Source organism: Lepidochelys olivacea (genome assembly GCF_965140295.1).
Source record: "Lepidochelys olivacea isolate rLepOli2 genome assembly, chromosome: 11".
NCBI classification, from domain to species: domain Eukaryota; kingdom Metazoa; phylum Chordata; order Testudines; family Cheloniidae; genus Lepidochelys; species Lepidochelys olivacea.
This window is the reverse complement of record NC_140421.1, coordinates 13,677,498-13,697,310: the sequence shown is the minus strand read 5'-3', so window position 1 is coordinate 13,697,310 and position 19,813 is coordinate 13,677,498. Positions and strand designations below refer to the sequence as shown.

Genomic DNA, 19,813 nt, shown 5'->3' with positions numbered 1-19,813 from the left:
TGGAACAGTTTGTAAACTTCCCAAAAACACCAGAATGGTTTGGCACCTTTCTCATGTTGTCTGAAACTATGTTCCAGACAACATGAGATTTCTCCATATGTACAGCAAAATATTGGTCATAAACCACAGTCTCATGAATGACAACGTGGAACAGGTTCACGAGCCAGCATATAAATTGTACACAGTACAACACCTTCACTTTTAAAAGACCAGAGAATGTAAACATTCATTACTATGTGTTTCAAAGTTAAATATACTTACCTGATATTTTTCTTTAGCATTTTCTCCAATTTCTTCACTTGCTGCTTGCAAAGTTTTAAGTCCTGTGAAGTTGGTCTGTTGGAAAGAAAATATTTTATTATACATCATACTTTACTGATGTCTACCTGTAAGTCAGGGTTACACTGGAAACGCTTGCTAGTACAGCAATGTCTATTGGGAGTATGATTCATTTTGTAGTATTTCTGTATCCACAAGAAGACTGTTTACACAGGGTTTTGGGGGATTTGCTGGTATAAAAGCACTTTTATTGCCATTAGTTGTGTATACACTAGGAGGATTTGCTTGTAGAGCTATACCAGCAAACCTCTTCTAGTGCAGAATGGGCCTCAGCAGTAACAATGCTACTAGTGTAGAGATCCCATTCTTACAAGCTGCTTCTGACAGTCAGCTCATCAAGGGGGTCTCAGGTTCCCACATGTGCGAATGGCTTCAGTTCCTCTGCCTCTGACCACTAAATGAAGGGCAAGTACCCAATAGGGGAGGACTATCAGACAGGATGCTCAATGCAGTAACTGATGGTTCTCTTTAAAGCTTAAAGCAAATTACTGCTGCAGCATCTTAGATAAGTCCATGCATTGTTTTTAATAGCAGATTTCTTGGTATATTTGTACAATTGCTGGTGCATCATGATGGTGTTTGTTTCTTTTCTTGTAAAGCTGTAAAGTCTGTTGAAATGTCTTTTGCCAAAGACAAATTTCCACTTCTCACCTTGTTTCCAGATCTTTCTTGAGATCTGTATTTTCACACATAAGTTGTTCATTCCTGGCTTTTGTCTCAATGAGCTGATCCTGGAAAGACTGCAATACAGACTGCATCTTTATTTTTTCAATCAATACATAATCAAAGCACCCATCTAACTGGTCTGTGCACTTTTACATCTATAAAACTGTAAAATCAAGAGGATATTGTGATATGTATATTATGATAGCACCTAGAAACCTTAGTTAAGATAGGGAACTCATTGTGCTAGATGATATGTGAATAAAAAGCTAAGACAATAACAAACCTAGGAGCATACAATCCCAGACAACAAGAGTGGGAGTAGAAGAATAAAATCAAATAAATACAGAACAAGTACTTATTTTTTCCCCACGTGTAACCATTGTCTTAACATCTGAATTTATTAATATCTAGCAGTTCCATACCGTAAGCAGTGCTCTATAGTTAGGTGTGGCATCTAGATTTAAGAATTCTTCTTTGCTTTTTCCTTCTCCTTGTACATGATCTGTATCTTTTTTATATCTGCTTTGGGTGGAGAAGAGGGAAAATAAACAAACTCCATCTTACTGAAATTCAATACACATGAATAAATTGCTTAACCAACAGAAGTTACACTAAATGATGTGACCACAAATGAAAGATGAAAAGCAGAACAGCATTCCGTTCTCAGACCACACACTCCTCTTAATTTCTCTCAGGCTGCATTTCACTTACTGAATCAAATGCCCTGGAACAACTAGAGGGAAGCCCAATGCAAGCAGATTACACTGCTCAATTTCCAAGCAGATCATCTCAGATGATTGGGTCAGTTACATGCTGGATGTTTTGCACTACCAGCTAGAACTCCCCAGCATAGCAGTTCTATCTCCTGGACCCTCGCAGGGGGAAATAGCCAGAGGAAAAAGCAGCAGAGATGGGGCATATATATGCTCTGCACTTCCTGACTGCAGAATGGCCTCCTGACTGTGGGCAGCCAGATACAAAAGCTGGAGTAATCTCTGGGCCACTCTATCTTATGCCATGAACAAAGCTGGTTGCCAGACCTCTCCATGATCTAGGACCTGAAAAGGTGGTGCACCTTTCACTCTTCATTCACTCTTCCATTACAATGGATGCTGATGAGAATCAGGGCATAGTATCTAAACCTGAAGGCCATTATAGTCTCTTGCTGCTTCTAACATGCTAGTAATTTTTGGAACACATATGTATCATTTAACCACTTTAATTTTCAATTAGGGGTAAACCCTGAAAGGTGCTCAGTGCCTCTCAAGAGGTGCTGAGCTCCCTCAACGCCTATGGTTTCAGTAGTAGCTAAGGATGCTGAGACCCTTAGAGCCTTCCCACTGAAGTCCACGGGAAAATTCCTATCGGACTTCAATCGGAAAAGTATGTAATGTAACTTTATATACCATAAATTCAACAGTGTTACTAATGAAAGGATTAATCCTACCTTAGTTCCTTTTTCATTTGATTAATTTGAGATTCATAATAATCAATTAGACTAAGAAACCTGAAGGAGGAAAGAAACATATTTTAAACTTTAAAAATATTCCACAAGCAATTATTCTGTGTAATTTTAAAATATAGTAATCAAAATATTGTGACCAAAAATCGCTTGATACAATTGCTTATATCCCAAATTTCGTGTCTGTGACATTTCTTGCTTATATCAGTTCAATGAACGCAGCACAAAACAGCCATAACTTTCTAGGCTATGCAAACCAGAGGTGCTAGCCCTGTACCAGGCTGAAATTGGTAACCATTCAAAAGAAGGTTGGCTCGCTGTGCAGAGTTAAAAGCCAAATCTGTGGCAGTAAGGAGCACCTCACATACTAACAGATTGCAAATAGATCCCCATCAGGGCTAACAGCCTGACGAAGTTCCTCAAGCCCTAGGACTGGAGTACCCTAATAGGGGGGATTCTGATCATACAAGTGCCAGCTAGCCTATGGACACTCGTTTAAAAAGAAACCAGACACGAACTGGAGATGAAAGGCTGTCTTATCTACTAAAAGAAATAGCAAGGCACAATTATTGAACAATTCTCCCAACAAACAGTCAACCTGAGGAACTGCCTCACCCCTGCTCATCCAACATTAACAAGGAAGTCAGGGAGTACAGAGCTTGCCAATTGAATTTCTATGGAATTCACATAAGCCTCTGTGAAGGCAACAGTCTAGGCGACCTCCACAAACTGCCTTGGATGTTTATGGATAGGCTGCAGAGACTGCTTTCTTTAAAAAAAACAAAAAACAAAAAAAAACCGGCTTAAATCCTAATTTTTAGAAATACAGAATAGGATCAACCTATATAGTAGTATACTTTACACATGTCTCCATTTAGAACTCTACTCATTATGGAAAGTGTGTCACTTTCTTCCCTTTGCTTCCACCTAGCGTACAAGGTCTGTAATTTTTGTTCTTCTCTATGAAACTACTCACCCAACTCAGTTTTATTATACATAAATAATTATTATACAGATATGTAAAAAGGACATGTAATTTCTAAACTGGCCATGCTTTCTACCCAATACTATAATGAATAGCTATTTAAAAATGGTTTCTTCATTTTACATAGAATATTATCAGACTCGCACTTATGACCATGGTGGTAAAGAGTTGCTTACTGTTGATCCAAAAGAGACTTTGGGGCTCGCTTGCAAAACTGGCAGAACATTTTGTTCTGTGTGGCAACGCGCTGCTGCTCTTCCATCCCAACCTTCTGGAGCTCCTTCTGCAAATGTGCAATAGTCTCTTCCTGTTCATGCAACTTTTCATTTTGGTGATGGTACTTTGTCTGCAAATAGGTGATAAGAAAATTCTAAAAGGAGTTTTACACGCAATGTGCCATACAAGATACAGAGTTGGCAAACTACAATTGTTTCACAAAATCTAAGTTCTTGCGGTCTACATGTAGTGAATAGGTGGGAGAAGTGGGGCAAAAGGGGTAATTTTATTCTTTATTACAACCCTACTCTTCAAAGAATTGTATGGGGGTTCAAAACCATAAATACAACATTATAACAATTTGCAGTGACTGTTGGGTTTAGTGCAAGGGTGATGGGTAGTGCTGGTGGCCTGTGATATACAAGAGGTCAGACTAGATGATCTGGTGGTCCCTTCTGACCTTAAACTCCATAACACTTTCACATCTGTTATTTTGATCACTGAAAATATTTCAAAAGCCCTTTAAACCAGTCAAAAGCATTTGTGGTTTGAGTCCCCAAATAGTTACTGTTAGAAGCACCTGTGAAGCTTGCTGATCTTTCTGAAGTTCTTTCACTTCATTCTGTTGCTGGCAAACTTTAGCTATACACTCATCTTCCAGCTGACAAATTTTGGATTTGATGTTCTCCACAACATTTTCCAACTCTTTGGCTCGTTGTTCCTGTCGACATGCTCGACCTCTCTCCTGGCGTATATCATCCCTAATTAAAAAAAAAAAAAAAATGGAGCCCTACCTTCATTTATAATAAACTGACTTCAGTAATGTAGTGAAATACTGGTACTTCTGGAGGATAGGCCCCAAAGACATGGCACAAGGGGACTCTCAGTAGCAGCCCATGCAAGTAGGGTAGTGAGGAAGGCCAGCTCCATTGGCCAGAACCCCGAGTAAGGGGACTACAGAAGCAGCAGCTGTAATGGCAAAGCAGCTGATCTGGTACCACCATGACCCATAAATCCCACACGTCCCATACAAAAGAACTAAGGATTTGGACTTAAGTGAGGATAAAAACTCCAAAACTCAGAAAAAGGAAAGTTGAACTAATGGTTTGGTAATTTTTAAGAAAGTATACCTCTTGCACACATTTTCACATTTGTGAAAAACTCCTTTTCACTGACAGTAAGTCTTACCTAAGCTGGCGATTAGCCTCTATAAGGCCATGCATCATTTTCTGTTGTCGTTCAGTGTCTTCCACCAGTGTTTTCAATGCAAGTCTTATCCCCAGTGAAGAGTGCTTATCTAAAACAATCATATCTGTAGACATTTAAGATAGACAAGACAGTGATAAAAGGAGTGGCAACTTGCACCTCCGTAAACACTGGAAGTAGAAGGTTAAATCAAAAGACGATTTATGAACTTAAGTTTAATATTTCTAAATAATAAGAGTTACTAGAGAACAGCACTTCATTACCTGACAGACTTCTGCTGTTTCTTGGTTTAGCAAGGCACACAGGTTTTAAGCCATGTCGCACTAATAATTTGTTTACTTTTTCCCATTCTGCTTGCTCCTGCTACAGATGGGAAGAGAGATAGAAGAGATAAGACTCTGAATTCTGAGAGTTATCTAATAGTATTCAATAATTCTACTATTCCCTCTAGTTGTGTGCACAATGGAATGCTTCTTCTAATGCCAACCAACAAAATACAACATGCCACAGTTATAAAAGGAACTCAGCACCTAAGCTCTTTCTTGGCAGTTTAAAAGATTTCAGTTCACCTTCAGCGATGATGTGCAAGAAGTAAAGAAAAATGCACCAAACTGTATACTAAATACTGTATGCTAACTCCCCAAACAATCTATATTCACATTTCAAAGGGGGGAAAAGCTTTGCAAATTTACACATTTTACTTTTTTTAAAAAAAGACTTACCTGACACCCTATTGCATTCCAGTTCCATGATTCAGCGGACTTTTGTGCTGGAGTCACCAGCATAGAGCCTGCTAGGGCACTACTTGACAATGCACAACTTTGTGGGACCTGAACACGAACAAAGTAAAAGTTATATACTGAATGCCCTCTAATCCTTGCTATATGGTCAAGCCCTTTGTTTTCAGTTTTTACCAAAAATGTTCAGGATTTTACAAAAGCCTATGTGTTTTTTACCTGAATTTTACAGGAAAATACTGATTATGTTAAGAAAATACATTATATTAAGTAGATGCATTTATGTTAACAATAAACTAGTCTAAGTGTAAATGTGAGGCTGTCTATTAAAGAAAGGCAATGGTACAGAAAATACACGAGTATGTGCGTGAGTAGAGATCAGCACGCCAGTCCTAACAAAATAGTAGTGCCAGAACTCCCTAGACCCAGCTCCCCACTCTGGAAAGATATGGTGGCTCAGCATCATCTCTGCTTCTAAAATGGGCCCAGAAGCAGAAGGGGTGGAAGAGGCAACATAAGGAGGCGGCTCCTTCACCTCCTGTATCTCTTCCACTTTTCTCTATCTGTTGCTTTTTTTCCCATCCCCCAATATTAACCCTGATATTTACCAAGCAAGCTGTGATGTAAATTTTTTGCACCAATTTTCACCAATTTTTATTTTTTATAAATACTCACAAATTCCTGGGAAAACTAAAATAAATTAAAAATAAAAACCAACAGGCCTTGTATATGGCACACACCAAGCACTGCATGAACCAAACACAGACCTAGGCAGAAGAGCTCCAAAGATGTAATAATGGTTCTACCACTGATTCACAGTGACCTTTTTTCCATTTAGGAAATCTGTGAAAATACTAGGTTAGATCGTGTTTCTGCATACGTAAAACATGAACTAGATTCACCCTACCTCACAGAAATGTTGCAAGTGCTTGTCTGTCCATTGGCCCAATCCTCCAGTCTTTCCGAATGCAAAGACCTAAAATTTCCAAGAGTGGTTAGTGATCTGGAGCACCTTAGTTTTGGGGCGACAGCTTAGAAGGGCCCAGATTGTCAAAAAGGGCTGAGTACCCTACCTCAGAAAATCAGGCTCTTTTAGGGAAAACTGAGGTACTCCAAATAATTACTCACTCTTGAAAATTTAGGCCAAAATGCCTATTGACATCAAAATGGACTGCAGGATGAGGCCAAATGTTTTTATAAACTTCTCACACTGAGGTCTAAAAACTATAATTTTGAAGCAGGCATATTTTTCTTAATTCAATTTACAGAGAACCGTTAATAAAAGGCCAAGAACTTTAAAAATCTGAAATCAGTGGGGGATGCTGGTTGCTCAGCACTTCTGAAAATTAAGCCACTTATTTCGGTAATTCAATATGGCTTTAGGAGTCTAACTTTAGGCACATAGGCCCAGATCCTCAAAGATATTTAGGCTCCTAACTTCCATTGATTTCAGTGGAAGTTCAGATCCTCAAAAGTATTTCCAGGTTTCAGAGTAACAGCCGTGTTAGTCTGTATTCGCAAAAAGAAAAGGAGTACTTGTGGCACCGTAGAGACTAACCAATTTATTTGAGCATAAGCTTTCGTGAGCTACAGCTCACGTCATTGGATGCATACTGTGGAAAATAAAGAAGATGCTTGTTTTTATACACACAAATCATGAAAAAATGGGTGTTTATCACTACAAAAGGTTTTCTCTCCCCCCACCCCACTCTCCTGCTGGTAATAGCTTATCTAAAGTGATCACTCTCCTTACAATGTGTAAGATAATCAAGGTGGGCCATTTCCAGCACAAATCCAGGGTTTAACAAGAACATCTTGGGGGGGGGGGGGAAGTAATTAGGAAAACAAGAGGAAATAGGTTACCTTGCATAATGACTTAGCCACTCCCAGTCTCTATTCAAGCCTAAGTTAATTGTATCCAATTTGCAAATGAATTCCAATTCAGCAGTCTCTCGCTGGAGTCTGGATTTGAAGTTTTTCTGTTGTAATATTGCAACTTTCATGTCTGTAATCGCGTGACCAGAGAGATTGAAGTGTTCTCCGACTGGTTTATGAATGTTATAATTCTTGACATCTGATTTGTGTCCATTTATTCTTTTACATAGAGACTGTCCAGTTTGACCAATGTACATGGCAGAGGAGCATTGCTGGCACATGATGGCATATATCACATTGGTAGATGTGCAGGTGAACGAGCCTCTGATAGTGTGGCTGATGTTATTAGGTCCTGTGATGGTGTCCCCTGAATAGATATGTGGGCACAGTTGGCAACGGGCTTTGTTGCAAGGATAGGTTCCTGGGTTAGTGGTTCTGTTGTAAAAAGAAAAGGAGTACTTGTGGCACCTTAGAGACTAACCAATTTATTTAGTCTCTAAGGTGCCACAAGTACTCCTTTTCTTTTTGTGAATACAGACTAACACGGCTGTTACTCTGAAACCTGGTTCTGTTGTGTGGTATGTGGTTGCTGGTGGGTATTTGCTTCAGGTTGGGGGACTGTCTGTAGGCAAGGACTGGCCTGTTTCCCAAGATTTGTGAGAGTATTGAGTCATCCTTCAGGATAGGTTGTAGATCCTTGATAATGCTTTGGAGGGGTTTTAGTTGGGGGCTGAAGGTGACGGCTAGTGGTGTTCTGTTATTTTAGGTACTGATTTCAATGGAAGTTAGGAGCTTAAATGCCTTTGAAGATCTGGACTCTATTCTTGAAAATCTTTGCCAAAATCATCCATTCAAAACAGAATTTAGTGTAATTCTTTTAATTTAAAAGTAAGAACATCAATTATGAGCAATCCTACAAATAGTGTGGGCCAGGGGCATTTCTATAAACTCACTGCTTTCTCTCTTCCTTCCTATAGTGATAATTGCCTGCATTTTCATTTGGAAGCTAGAGAATGCAACAAAATACTATAGTGGCTGTATTTATACAGATAGAGCCTGATTTCAGAACTGAATAGCAGTTGTGAGTGTTCAACCCTCTTGAAAGTCACACCCAGTCTACATTACACAGCTTTTAGCGACAAGGCTGTGTCGACACAGCCTTGTTGCTAAAAGTCAGTGTGTGTAAACGCTTTGTCGGCACTTTTGCTGACAAAAATACTTTCAGTCCTGCAAACGGCATTAGCTTTGTCAGCAAGAGCGTGCTCCTGCCAACAAAGCTGCATTCACATTACCACTTGCGTTGCAAAAATTTTTGTCTTTCGCCAGAGGTGGGGTTGGGGTTTAAGTACTCGTGAAAGATAGAAGTTTTGTTGACAACTTCACAGTGTAGACATATTCCCAGAAGGATTTTAATGAATTACCACGTGGAGGTGTATGGACATGCAGCAGTTCATATTGGAAAATTATTAGTCTTTTTGGCTTATCATGTGCTGTGTTTGCAATGTACTTTAGCTTTTTGTTTAGGGTGAAAGGCTAGGGTTATTTTTTGCAAAACGATAACAGTACTGTAGGTCAAATTGTGGGCCTACCATCTTTGACAGTTCTGTCCACTATAGCCTGCCAATTTGCTAATTCCAGAAATTTTAACACAAAGAAGCATCCAGCAGATAAACTTTAATAAATAAATTCTATGGTGTAATATAGAGTTTAGATTAATTAGTACTATACCTCAGTCATAAGTTACTCCTCTGTTGTTGGTTTTCACTGCCAGATTGTTAAATTATCAAACTGATCTCTGATCGGAAGCTGTTCAAGTATCAAAGGAGAGAAAACAACAAAAGTCAGAAAACAACACTGAGTTGTACCCTGCAATACATATTTTGCACAATCCTTCATTGCCAGACAATGGCATTTATAGGTATTGTGCAGAAGAGGTTTGGCCCCAGACATCATGATTTTGCATCACAAAAGATGCCAAAGCATTTTAACTGTAGACAGATACCACAGTATGTAATCCAGGATAGTATACAGACCAATCAATGCACATATAGCAGCAGACTCTAGAGCCTCAAGACAGACAGCTGGCATACAACACAACAGTGGATGGGGTATTTTGGTCAAGGACAGTTAGTTAAATGCCTTCTTTACTCTGTGTTACCAGGCGAGATGGCTAAAAATCCCTATTCCTTTACCAAACAAAAACTGTCAAACTACTAGGAGTGTGCTCAAGCTTGGCCGTACATGCTACCTCCTCTCCTTTGAGTCTCTGCCTAGCAGCTACACTCTCCAGTCCTTTCTACCAAGTGCCTGGTACCTGCTGGCGCGCTACAAGGGGTGATACCAGCGAGATAAGGTGGGGGAGGTATTGCCTTGGCTGGGTCAACTTCTCTCGGTGAAAGAGACAGAAGTGGTCCAGTACAAGATCTTGCCGGCCCCACCTTGTCTCACTCAGCTGCTGGGCCCAATACGGGAAGAGGCTGGGCCGGCGGGGGTCGGGCGCTAATCAGACGCGCGGAGGGGTCAGGCCAGGCGGCCCAAGGCCTGGCGAGGATGGGAAATACACTCCGCGGGCCGGGCCGGGCCGAGCCGAGCCGAGCCGGGCCGGGCAGGCTATGGCTGTACCTGTACTAGCGGGGGAGGTACCTCCCAGTCCGGTCACAGCTCCCCCAACACGTTCCCTCCCCCTCCCGGCTGTTCTCTCGGCCACCAGCCCCGCCACACCGCGTACCCTGGCCGCTTCCCGACCCTCCTCCCCTGGGCGGCCTCTGCCTCCAGCCCCGCCACACGCTCCGCGGCCGTTACAGAGGCGGGGCAGAGGGCGGCGATTGGCCCCGAGCAGCGGGATGGGGAGGGCGGAGGCGCCCCTCCCAGGGAGCGGAGCGCGGGGGCCGCCATGAGGGAAACGCCCCCCACCGCCCGTTACTGGCCGTCGGGCAGCGAGCCGCCGCGGTGCGGGGCAGGGCCGCTCGCTCCCTGCCGCCCCGCCCGAGGGGCGCGCACACCCTGGCGGCGGCGCTGCCGGTGGATGCGCCGGGCGGTCGCTCTAATCGATGCGCTCCGCGTCGCTTCCTTGCCCCCTGGCGCCATTTTGGCCGCGGGGGCCGGAGGGAGAGAGGCGGCTGCGGGGAGCGGTGCGCAGCGCGACCCGCCCAGGTACGAGAAGCCCCGGGCGGGCTGGCGCCCTTCGTCCTTTCTACCCTCCGGGGCGCTGCAACTTCATCGCACCCCCAAAGCCCACCGGGGCCTGGGCGGCCGCAGCCCCCGCGGCCTCTGAACCCCTCCGAGTCCCCGCGGTGCCTGTCCGCCTCCGCCTGGCCCGCAGCGCCCTCCCGCTCGGGGAACCCCGGCCCCCGCGCTCCCCCGGCCAGCTGCAGCGGCAGGACCCGACCCGGTCCTGTCGGGCAGGCCCAGCGCCCTGGCGGGGCGAGCAGCCCCCGCTCCGCGGTAAATGTCCCGAGAGCCCCTGACCCGCTTTCTCGGAGACCTTCTGCCCCCCCCCCCCATCCTAATGTGATCTCGCAGGAGCGCCCCTTTCCCTTCTAGAAGTGGCTCCTGATGATAGGGGCCAGCAGGCCAGGAGAGGGCGGACGGGCCATTCCGCCTCTCTTAGCGATGGCTCTGTTCGTATTAACAGCGGTGTGCATGTCTGATCAACGGAGAGCGTAGGTTGGCTGGTCAGTCAAACTTAACATGCCTGTGAGAAGCGGCGCTGTGTTTAGTCAGCGTGTCTGGTTAAATACCACACGGAGCTTGTCTCTGGCCAGGTGCTCTTATTTAGAGGTAGGAAGTAAAGCGACGGCCATTGCTTCTTTCAGATCCCGAAAAGTAGGGTAGCACTAGTTGCCATCAACTGCGGGGGGGGGGGGTATTGATTTGGGCAGGACCTCTTCTCCCTTCAGCCCCCCTCCAACAGAAATATTCTGCTTAATCTCATACTTTACTGTCATTAAGATCAGTATTCTTTGTTGTAATAAGCTTGGTAGCAGTGATGTTTTCTCTCCCTAAACCAATAAAATAAATAGCATTTGCATGAATCTTGCTCCATTGGTAGAAGTTTTCTGGACTTCTAAAGATGGCATAGAGAAGCCGGGAGGGGGGAGGAGTGGCAGCAGAAGGGGCATACTGAGTGCTCTTTTTAAACTGTTTTTTTTTTTAACCTAGTCTTTATATAAAATATAAACATAACAGAACGTATATAATAAATACATGCACGCTGGAAAGAGGATTTAAATAACAAAATTCAGTGTTCGTTATTTGGAAAGCCTGGAGTTAAAACAAAAATATACACAAAAACCCTGAACCTGTAGAGGTCATTCAGGGAATCCATTATTAAAGTGACTAAACAGATAAATAAGTGACATGTCCTATGAGTATTTGGGACTAATATATTAAACTGCAAAAGTATGCAATAGTTTCATGAATGATCAAATATCTTTATAGTTTTTCCAAGCATTTCTATTGATTAGACCATCATTTTTTCAATTAATGCTGTAATAAAGAGATCACTAAGCCAGTCTGCCTAATTGCAGAGTTCCATTTTCTCAAAATAACTCTTTTGGACACTAAAATTGTTCATGCAATCCATTTCTTAATTACCATTTTTAGTATTACCAACTGATCCAGCACCCCAAGAACACACAAGCTTGGAGAAGGAAAAAATAGTGACACAGTTTTAGAGAGAGCACTTGAGTATAGTGTTCCAGAACACATGCATTTTTTAAAGGTGTAGAGGATGTGTGAAAGGTTGGCATGTGGCTATTGCATCTCTGACAGTTGTTGTGAGTTGCCAATCTAGCCTGAAATAAATATCCAGTTGTACCTGTTTAATACCTTGTTCTGGAAGAATCACAAGAATGAAAAACTTGAAGTATCTTTCACCTTAAGCCACATATCCTCCCAGGTTTCTGTTGTGACAGTAAGACTAAGTTCCTTTTCCCGTTTTTCTTTGAGACTGACTTCTCTAAAATTTCTGGGCAGTTGTGTATTATTTTTGTGTTAATTCTGGTTTTTGGTATGGATGTCCTGTAAATTTTCACTACAGTTACATATTCAGCTGCCAAATCTCAAAGTGAGATATACTTGAGACACAAAATTTTGATCTGGCATGAAACTCTTCCAAAGGAGAAGGATCTTAACCTTTTGACCTGAAGTTAGTCAAAAGGACTTCCATCGAATAAGCAATGAGTCACTATGTACTCTTAACCTATGTGGATAAATTGCAAATATAAATTCAATGAAATATTCAGATCATGTATTGATTTATATTTCAGTGTTGTGTCTAACAAAAGTCCAGAACTGTATTACATTACATTTCATACATGTCATATGTGTGAAAGCTCCCTATGTTTTTGTGAAAATATCCGTGGACATTAAATGGAAAGAACTAGGAAGGGATTACTTCTCAATTAAGATGGAACTGCAGTACTCGACATTTTCTTTGCTGCCATTCTGCTTTTCTCTTTCCTTGCTGCTAATTGGATTTAAGGCCATTCTGGTTGCTATGGCATCCCGTGAAGAGATTACTCTCTATGAAGATGAAGTAAGGTAAAAAAAAAAACCAAACACTCACTGCAGTATAAACTGGTCTGGAAAGATGTCTGCAATTTGAAATTTAATGGTTGTTTGTGATCAGATCTATGGATGTGCAGATTATTCTCTTTAAACAAATAGTGCATCGTAATACATGCATGCACACACACATCAGATATTACCTAAGCCAGTGGTTTTCAACCTTTTTTCATTTGCAGACCCTTAAAAAATTACAAAGGGAGATGTGGCCCCCTTTAGAAATCTTAGACAGTCTGCAGCCTTCTAGGGGTCCGCAGACCACAGGTTGAAAAAGAGTGACCTAACTGCAGGTTTTTTAACTTAGTCACACTTTTTGTGTGATATTTATTAAACAAACTGTTCAGGTTGAGTTTAATAGACTAGAAAAGATTTACAGTAATACCACAAATGGTTATATAAATTCTCTGAAATGTAAAAACCTAAAATGATTTGTAATGGGTCACTCAGTTTTTACTGTATGTTAGAAGATGCCAACAAACAAGATAATTTACTGATGAGAATGAGGAATTAGGTAGTTTTGTAACTACTGTTCTTCTGTAGTTAGATGTTTTAGCACTTACATGGATGTATATCATAGAATCATAGAATATCAGGGTTGGAAGGGACCTCAGGAGGTCATCTAGTCCAACCCCCTGCTCGAAGCAGGACCAGTCCCCAACTAAATCATCCCAGCCAGGGCTTTGTCAAGCCTGACCTTAAAAAAACTTCTAAGGAAGGAGATTCCACCACCTCTCTAGGTAACATATATATATATATGCATATAGTATTTGTCAAAGTAAAACTGTGTTTGCCTATTTCTGTTCTATCTGTTTTAATTTTTGTGGTCAACATAATTTCATTGTGTGTCTCTTAATCTGTTTCAGTTTTAAACTTTTTTGCTATATTTGATTGTGGTTGAGAAAGTAAATAAATAAAAGCTAAACCAATCTTTCCTACAATCTACAGCTAAGTCAATTCTGGATCGGGTTACGTCAGCTTTAACAAATTAAAAATAAAAATCCTGAAGTAATAAAACTTGGAACAAAATATACAGCACATTAATAGAAGAATTATAAGTCTTTTAAATTGTTATTCCCTCAGGTCTCGCTACGGCTACCTGGAGAAGATGACAGATCTGGTGGCTGTTTGGGAGGTTGCTTTAAGTGATGGTGTTCACAAGATTGAATTTGAACATGGAACTACATCAGGAAAACGTGTTGTATATGTAGATGGAAAGGTAAAATGAGTATGTGCAAAATACCCAATACTTATGTAAATGTATCTTTGTGTGTAGAAAGTACTATGACTTGTTAAACATAATAATAAATAGAACGCAGGCTTTTTACCCTTGTAACAAAGTTAACTGAGTAATATTTAAAAGGAAAGAATGTATTTCAGGCTGCAATATTGTACCTGGGTTTGCAATCTTCATCTCCCAGATATTATCCCTTTGGGACAGCATGGCTGATAGCTTTCTGCCTTATTGGGAAATAGTAGTTCTATTTGCATTGCACATGAGAATCATTGGTATAGCTTCTGGCATCTAGTGTTCGGTACTAACATTAGACTCTACCAATATCTGATGTCATTCACTGGTAGTGCTTCTCCAGTCTCTTATTGACCTCTTCACAATATAAGAAGGGCAGGGTGCTATCCACTTCACTGTCCTTTCTCTCTGTCTCTCTCTCTCCTTGTTTGTCTTGCAGCAGTGGTAATTAACAGGCAGACTGTGGGCCAAATCTGGACTGCCAGATGCTTTTGAACAGACCCTGAAATCTTTTTATTTACTTATCATCTTTCTTTATTATTTTCTCTGGAGTCTAGACTTTTTCTATACCTTGACCAAGAAATTTGGACCTTAACAAAAAATAGACTACCCCTGTCTTACAGTGTGAGTTTGTAGAAATACTAATAGGGATTAATGTCTGATACCTGCCATGCATTCTCACATGCTACAGCTCAGATCCTGCACACAAATGCATCCTTCTGTTTAGAGAACCCCACTGACATTGATGAGACTATGCATATCTTGCTACAGGTCCTGGATCTGATACCGTGACAGTAGTTTGCACCAGTTCCTCCATATGCTACTTAGCTTGATATTTTCCATAATGAGACAAAAATATTTGACTTTTTATTAACACTCATTTTCTTCTTTTTAATTATTTTATTCTTCAGGAAGAAATAAGAAAAGAGTGGATGTTCAAACTAGTGGGTAAAGAAACATTTACAGTTGGAGCAGCCAAAACAAAGGCTACCATTAACATTGATGCAGTCAGTGGTTTTGCGTACGAGTATACATTGGAGATCAATGGGAAAAGCCTCAAGAAGTACCTGGAGAACCGGTCAAAAACAACAAATACTTGGATATTGAGCTTGGATGGTATGGATTGTAGAGTTGTGTTAGGTGAGTTAATATTGAGTTAGTTCTCGTCACTGTGCTTTTTATATAATCTTATATGCCTTTTCTAGGACTTAGGAACTCTAGGTTCAAGTCCCTGCTTCACCACAAAGTTCCTATGTGACCTCGGTCAAGTCACTTGGGGAAAATTTTCAGAAGTATTTAGAACCTACTTTTTGCATCTGCATCTTTATCTTGGTGCCTACTCCCAGTGGGAATGACTCTTAACTGAAGGTGGTAACCGTGATACCCTAAGTTTGTCTTGTTTAATGTGACCATTTAAACAGCTAGCCTATTTCTAAAATGGCTTTTTTTGATAAGTATTACATCTTCCTGTGGCTGAATTGTCTTTTAACTTATTTTAATTAACATGGGAAATGTTTTGGATCCAAGATGTGTATTTATATTTGCATTTTACCTTGATATTTACATAAATAAATAACCCTTCCCCCCACATTTCAGTAACAGGTAGAGGGCTCACATTAGGGACTCGATTCTTATACTCATTGAAGTTAGTGGTAAAGCTCTCAATTGATTAATGATGCAGGATCAGGACTAGGAGAGGAGAGGCCTGGAGACATGTTTTCTTCTAGAGGCTCAAGGATAGAATGACTGATAGTACCAAAAGCTGTATTAAGATCAAGTGGTATGAAAAGAGCGGGGGGGATCCATGAGTAGGAGCCAAATCCTGCTCTTTTGATTGATTTTTATATGGCATGGGAGAGGCAAACATGATTTGATCCTAGGACACTAACCACTACCAGACAAAGACAGTTTCAGAAATATGAAATCTAGAGTGAACGTACTCCAGGAGGTTATGTTGGGTAATGTAATTAGAACAGTGCTTTACAACAAACAAAAATTAATAATTGTTTAGTAGCAGCCTATTTCCTTCTAATTAGGAAGGTGCATGAGTTTTCAAAAATTTAAGAACATGAAAAGTTTGAACGGTAATTAACAAGCTGTGTATTAGTTAGAGGGACATCCCCCCCAAAAAGTTAGGCAAAAGTCAGACTTGCAAATCATGGTAACTTGCAAATCATGGTAAATTACAGTCAGTAACTCAAAAATCATTAATTTTTTTTCAAACTTTGCAGAAACAACATTTTTTGGTTTCAGAAAAATCACATTGATTAAACCATTTTTTGGAGGCAAAAATCGGGCTCTCTAAAAGAAGCTAGTTGCAACCTTATGAGAGAGCCTCTCTCCTTATGGAGACAAACTTTGTAATTCAGATATTACTATTTATTTGGAACACATTTATGGAGTTATAGCTAAAATTTCATGGCAAACATTTGGAATTTCTATATCTTTTCGGTCTATAAAGAGGTATGTATCTTTTGTTTTTCTCATTTTTACAGAGAAGGACACTATGGATGTCTGGTGCAATGGTAAAAAAATGGAAACAGCGGTATGTGATCATTTACAAAGGCTTTTGTTCGTTATACTTATTCTGATTTAACAACTGAAATAAAACACACCACCGTTAGAACACTAATATTGACGTTACGTATCAGTGAAATAATTCAGATACTATAGGCAAATACCTGTGGGCCTTTTAAGTAAAGTATTTTGGGGAGGAGGAATAGGGAGCCGACTAAATTGCCCTGTGGATTATAGAGCTAGCCAATTCAAATCTATCCAGGTCAACAGTAACAATGTTAAACATTTAAGGCCTGATGTTCAGAGTGGCATAAAAATCAAATTACTTTTTCATGCCTCTATATGGTCCCTCCAGTTCAGTGTTTAGGCCTCTTGACTGGACAGTGTAGGGAAGTTTGTCATGTTGTACCTATTCCTGTGGATAAGAAGACTTTCTCAGTCCGTCATTTTGGTAATCTTACCATTACTGAAAATTAGAGTAAAAAGGAAAAAAATATATTTTCTGAAGCTTTCCCTATGCAGAAGGACTGCAAAACCTATTTCCTCACCAGACATTTGATCCTGCATCTGTTACTGTCATGAGTAGTCCTATTGTATTAAATTAGACAGGGTAGGGAAATGAGGTCTTCGTTTTGCTATACTTTGAAACTATTTTTCACCACGTTCCCAAGAATTCTTCTTCCAGAAACTGTTAACAGTACAACCTTCTGCTTCCCCTGGAGCACAAATTCTGATTTACTACTCCAAGCATTCTCAAATATTTCCATACTGTCATTCCCCATTATAACAGAAAAAAGGTTTGGGATTCCCCTCCCATCTAACTAGGCACAAAGGAAGGGGTGGGGGGAGTGGTTGAGCCCCCCTGAAACCTGTTTGCAACTTCTAGATTGAGAACCAATGCACTATTCCTAGTGCATGGGTTCTTAACCTATTAACTCCTGCAGGTAGTGTGCCTGCATGATTGCCTGCCAAACTGTGCTTATATGTTAGGACAGCATTCTGGCCTCTTATTGTATCAGAAGATAGACTTAAACTCAATTTGGCCAAGATGGCATAATCCAAAACAGGAGGTACACACCTGGAATTCTTTAAGCATCTGCAGTACAAACATACTCCAGAGTTGTTGTTGTTAATTCAGGGCACACATGAAGCCTTTTGCACAACTTAAGTTCCATTTAAACCATATAGACCCTGTAAGCCTTGTGTTAAAGATCTTATTTAAGTCCTTTGAATTAATTTATGGCCAAATTCAGCTATGGTGGAAACCAGTGCAAGTTAATTGACTTCAAGTAGAATTACACCAGAACTGAATTTGACCTGTTTTAATTAACTTTATCAGTCACAGTGCTAGCAGAAATTTTTCAAATGTCACAAAACTCAATATTTTACAAAACTTGTCTTTTTTTGACCACCGCCTGATTGTAACACATGTACATAAATAAATCAAAACTGCTGCATAATCAAATGCAGTGATTTTTCAGCCACCAAAATACCTATCAGGTTTCTTCTAATTACTGGAGCTGCAGGTGCACCACACCTCTGAAAATCCGATAATAGATGCCTTATGAACACTGCAGGACTTTGTTAGCCAACCATATTGTTCCTTTTCATGATATTTTGTTTCCTGACCACAGGGTGAATTTGTAGAAGATGGAACAGAAACACACTTCAGTGTTGGTGATCATGACTGTTGCATTAAGGCTGTCAGTAGTGGAAAGCGAAGGGAAGGAATCATTCATACTCTTATTGTAGATGACAGAGAAATCCCAGAGGTTTTGGAGTAGCCTGGAGTTAATCTGTTATAGAAATAAAGATCAGGGATTTTCAATTACTGTGGTAATTTAATGATTTTAATATGTACTTCCAGGTACATTTAGTTTGTGCTTTTTATTTTCTGGTTACTGTATATGAAATTATTATAATCTTTTTGAGGACCAGATGAAAATATCCAATTATGTACAGCCTCAGATATTACCAGTTCTTTTGTAAACTATATAAATATATAACACTAAGTATAAGGAGGGGAAGGTGAACTTAAGTAGGAATTGTTTACAAGGAAATCTTTGTTACAATAATAAAATGCAAAATAAATAAGCAGTGTAATATTGAATTTTGAGAAGTGTTTTAACATGTGGTTGTTTCTTTTCATATTCTGCATTCAGCTGCTCTGCACAGTTTTTACAATAGTACACCCAGCTCTGAGCTCCTATTTTTTTATTGATAAAATATTTCTTGTAACATGCTAATGTCACTTTAAAATTCCTATGGTTGCAGTTAGGAAAATAAATAGCTATGTAATTGCTGAAGTTAATAAAACAAAATATTGAAAATTTAGATATTCCATATTTACAGCACCTATGCTAATATATACGACTCTTATTAAGAGTAAAGGGGGAGAGGAAGGTTCTGTACAAAAAAAGGGAATGGACAGCGCACTAGTTTGTCTAACATCTATACATTAAAACTGTTGTAATGACTAAATAGCTTCTGCATTCGAAGTAACTATTTACTTTTAAAAATTCACTGTGGTGCCAAGACACTTTTTAAATAAAATATTTTGATGAAAACTGACAGTACTATGAAAGCCCCTTCCAATCCATCATCTAGCTAAGCAAAACTTAAACCTACATTGATGTGTGAACAAGGGAATACAGTAACTCCTCACTTAGTTATACCTGTTAACATTGTTATATTGCTAATCAGAGAACATGCTCGTTTAAAGTTGTGCAATGCTCCCTTTATAACATTTGGCAGCCGCCTGCTTTGTCCGCTGCTTGCAGAAAGAGCAGCCCGTTGCACCTAGCTGATGGGGGGGCTTGGAACCAGGGTGGACAGGCAGCCCCTCATCAACTCTCTGCTCCCCTAAGTTCTGTGTGCGGCAGCTTCCCAGCAGGCTACCAATTGCTGACAGTTCAGCTGTCCCTCCTCCCACTGCCAGGTGCTGCTCCTGCGAGCCTCCTGCTTGCTATTGGGGGGAGAAGGGGCCTAATGTCAGG

At 40.5% G+C, this 19,813-nt stretch overlaps 2 protein-coding genes across 9 annotated transcripts in view; one reads left to right on the top strand and one right to left on the bottom strand.

Moving 5' to 3' along the window:
• The window catches only part of CEP70 (centrosomal protein 70), a 40,303-nt gene extending 29,948 nt beyond the window's left edge, over positions 1 to 10,355 (bottom strand). For 5 of the 7 annotated variants that reach the window (XR_014713487.1, XR_014713488.1, XR_014713489.1 and 2 more), the window contains exons 1-11: positions 10,215 to 10,355; positions 9,215 to 9,292; positions 5,597 to 5,704; positions 5,138 to 5,237; positions 4,857 to 4,980; positions 4,249 to 4,429; positions 3,629 to 3,798; positions 2,453 to 2,512; positions 1,428 to 1,527; positions 991 to 1,079; positions 262 to 336 (exon numbers count right to left, since the gene is read on the bottom strand). Coding sequence is in view for 4 of the 7 variants with exons in the window: in XM_084642540.1 (XP_084498666.1) it covers positions 262 to 336; positions 991 to 1,079; positions 1,428 to 1,527; positions 2,453 to 2,512; positions 3,629 to 3,798; positions 4,249 to 4,429; positions 4,857 to 4,980; positions 5,138 to 5,237; positions 5,597 to 5,704; positions 9,215 to 9,223 (1,016 nt within the window). In the remaining 3 variants the exon portion in view is untranslated. Of the gene's footprint in view, positions 1 to 261; positions 337 to 990; positions 1,080 to 1,427; positions 1,528 to 2,452; positions 2,513 to 3,628; positions 3,799 to 4,248; positions 4,430 to 4,856; positions 4,981 to 5,137; positions 5,238 to 5,596; positions 5,705 to 9,214; positions 9,293 to 10,108 lie in introns of all 7 variants that reach the window. The other 2 variants (XM_084642542.1, XM_084642541.1) reach the window with 2 other exon arrangements.
• A 1-nt stretch (position 10,356) lies between these two features.
• On the top strand, positions 10,357 to 18,922 carry FAIM (Fas apoptotic inhibitory molecule). 2 transcript variants are annotated; one of them, XM_084642543.1, is made up of 5 exons: positions 10,357 to 10,639; positions 14,135 to 14,270; positions 15,212 to 15,440; positions 16,796 to 16,845; positions 18,452 to 18,922. In XM_084642543.1, the coding sequence occupies exons 1-5, from the start codon at positions 10,380 to 10,382 to the stop codon at positions 18,599 to 18,601; spliced, it is 825 nt and encodes a 274-aa protein (XP_084498669.1). In that variant the 5' UTR covers positions 10,357 to 10,379; the 3' UTR covers positions 18,602 to 18,922. The 2 variants fall into 2 exon arrangements, with proteins under 2 accessions (XP_084498669.1, XP_084498670.1); XM_084642544.1 differs by lacking the exon at positions 10,357 to 10,639 and adding an exon at positions 12,972 to 13,030.
• Positions 18,923 to 19,813: the final 891 nt, after the last annotated feature.

What these genes read in the sequence shown, in the direction of transcription:
- FAIM (XM_084642543.1), top strand. Translation starts at nt 10,380, where the DNA reads ATGAGGGAAACGCCCCCCACCGCCCGTTACTGGCCGTCGGGCAGCGAG. An exon ending in GCGCAGCGCGACCCGCCCAG is followed by an intron (nt 10,640 to 14,134) that starts GTACGAGAAGCC and finishes TTATTCCCTCAG; the next exon opens with GTCTCGCTACGGCTACCTGG. An exon ending in GGATTGTAGAGTTGTGTTAG is followed by an intron (nt 15,441 to 16,795) that starts GTGAGTTAATAT and finishes TCATTTTTACAG; the next exon opens with AGAAGGACACTATGGATGTC.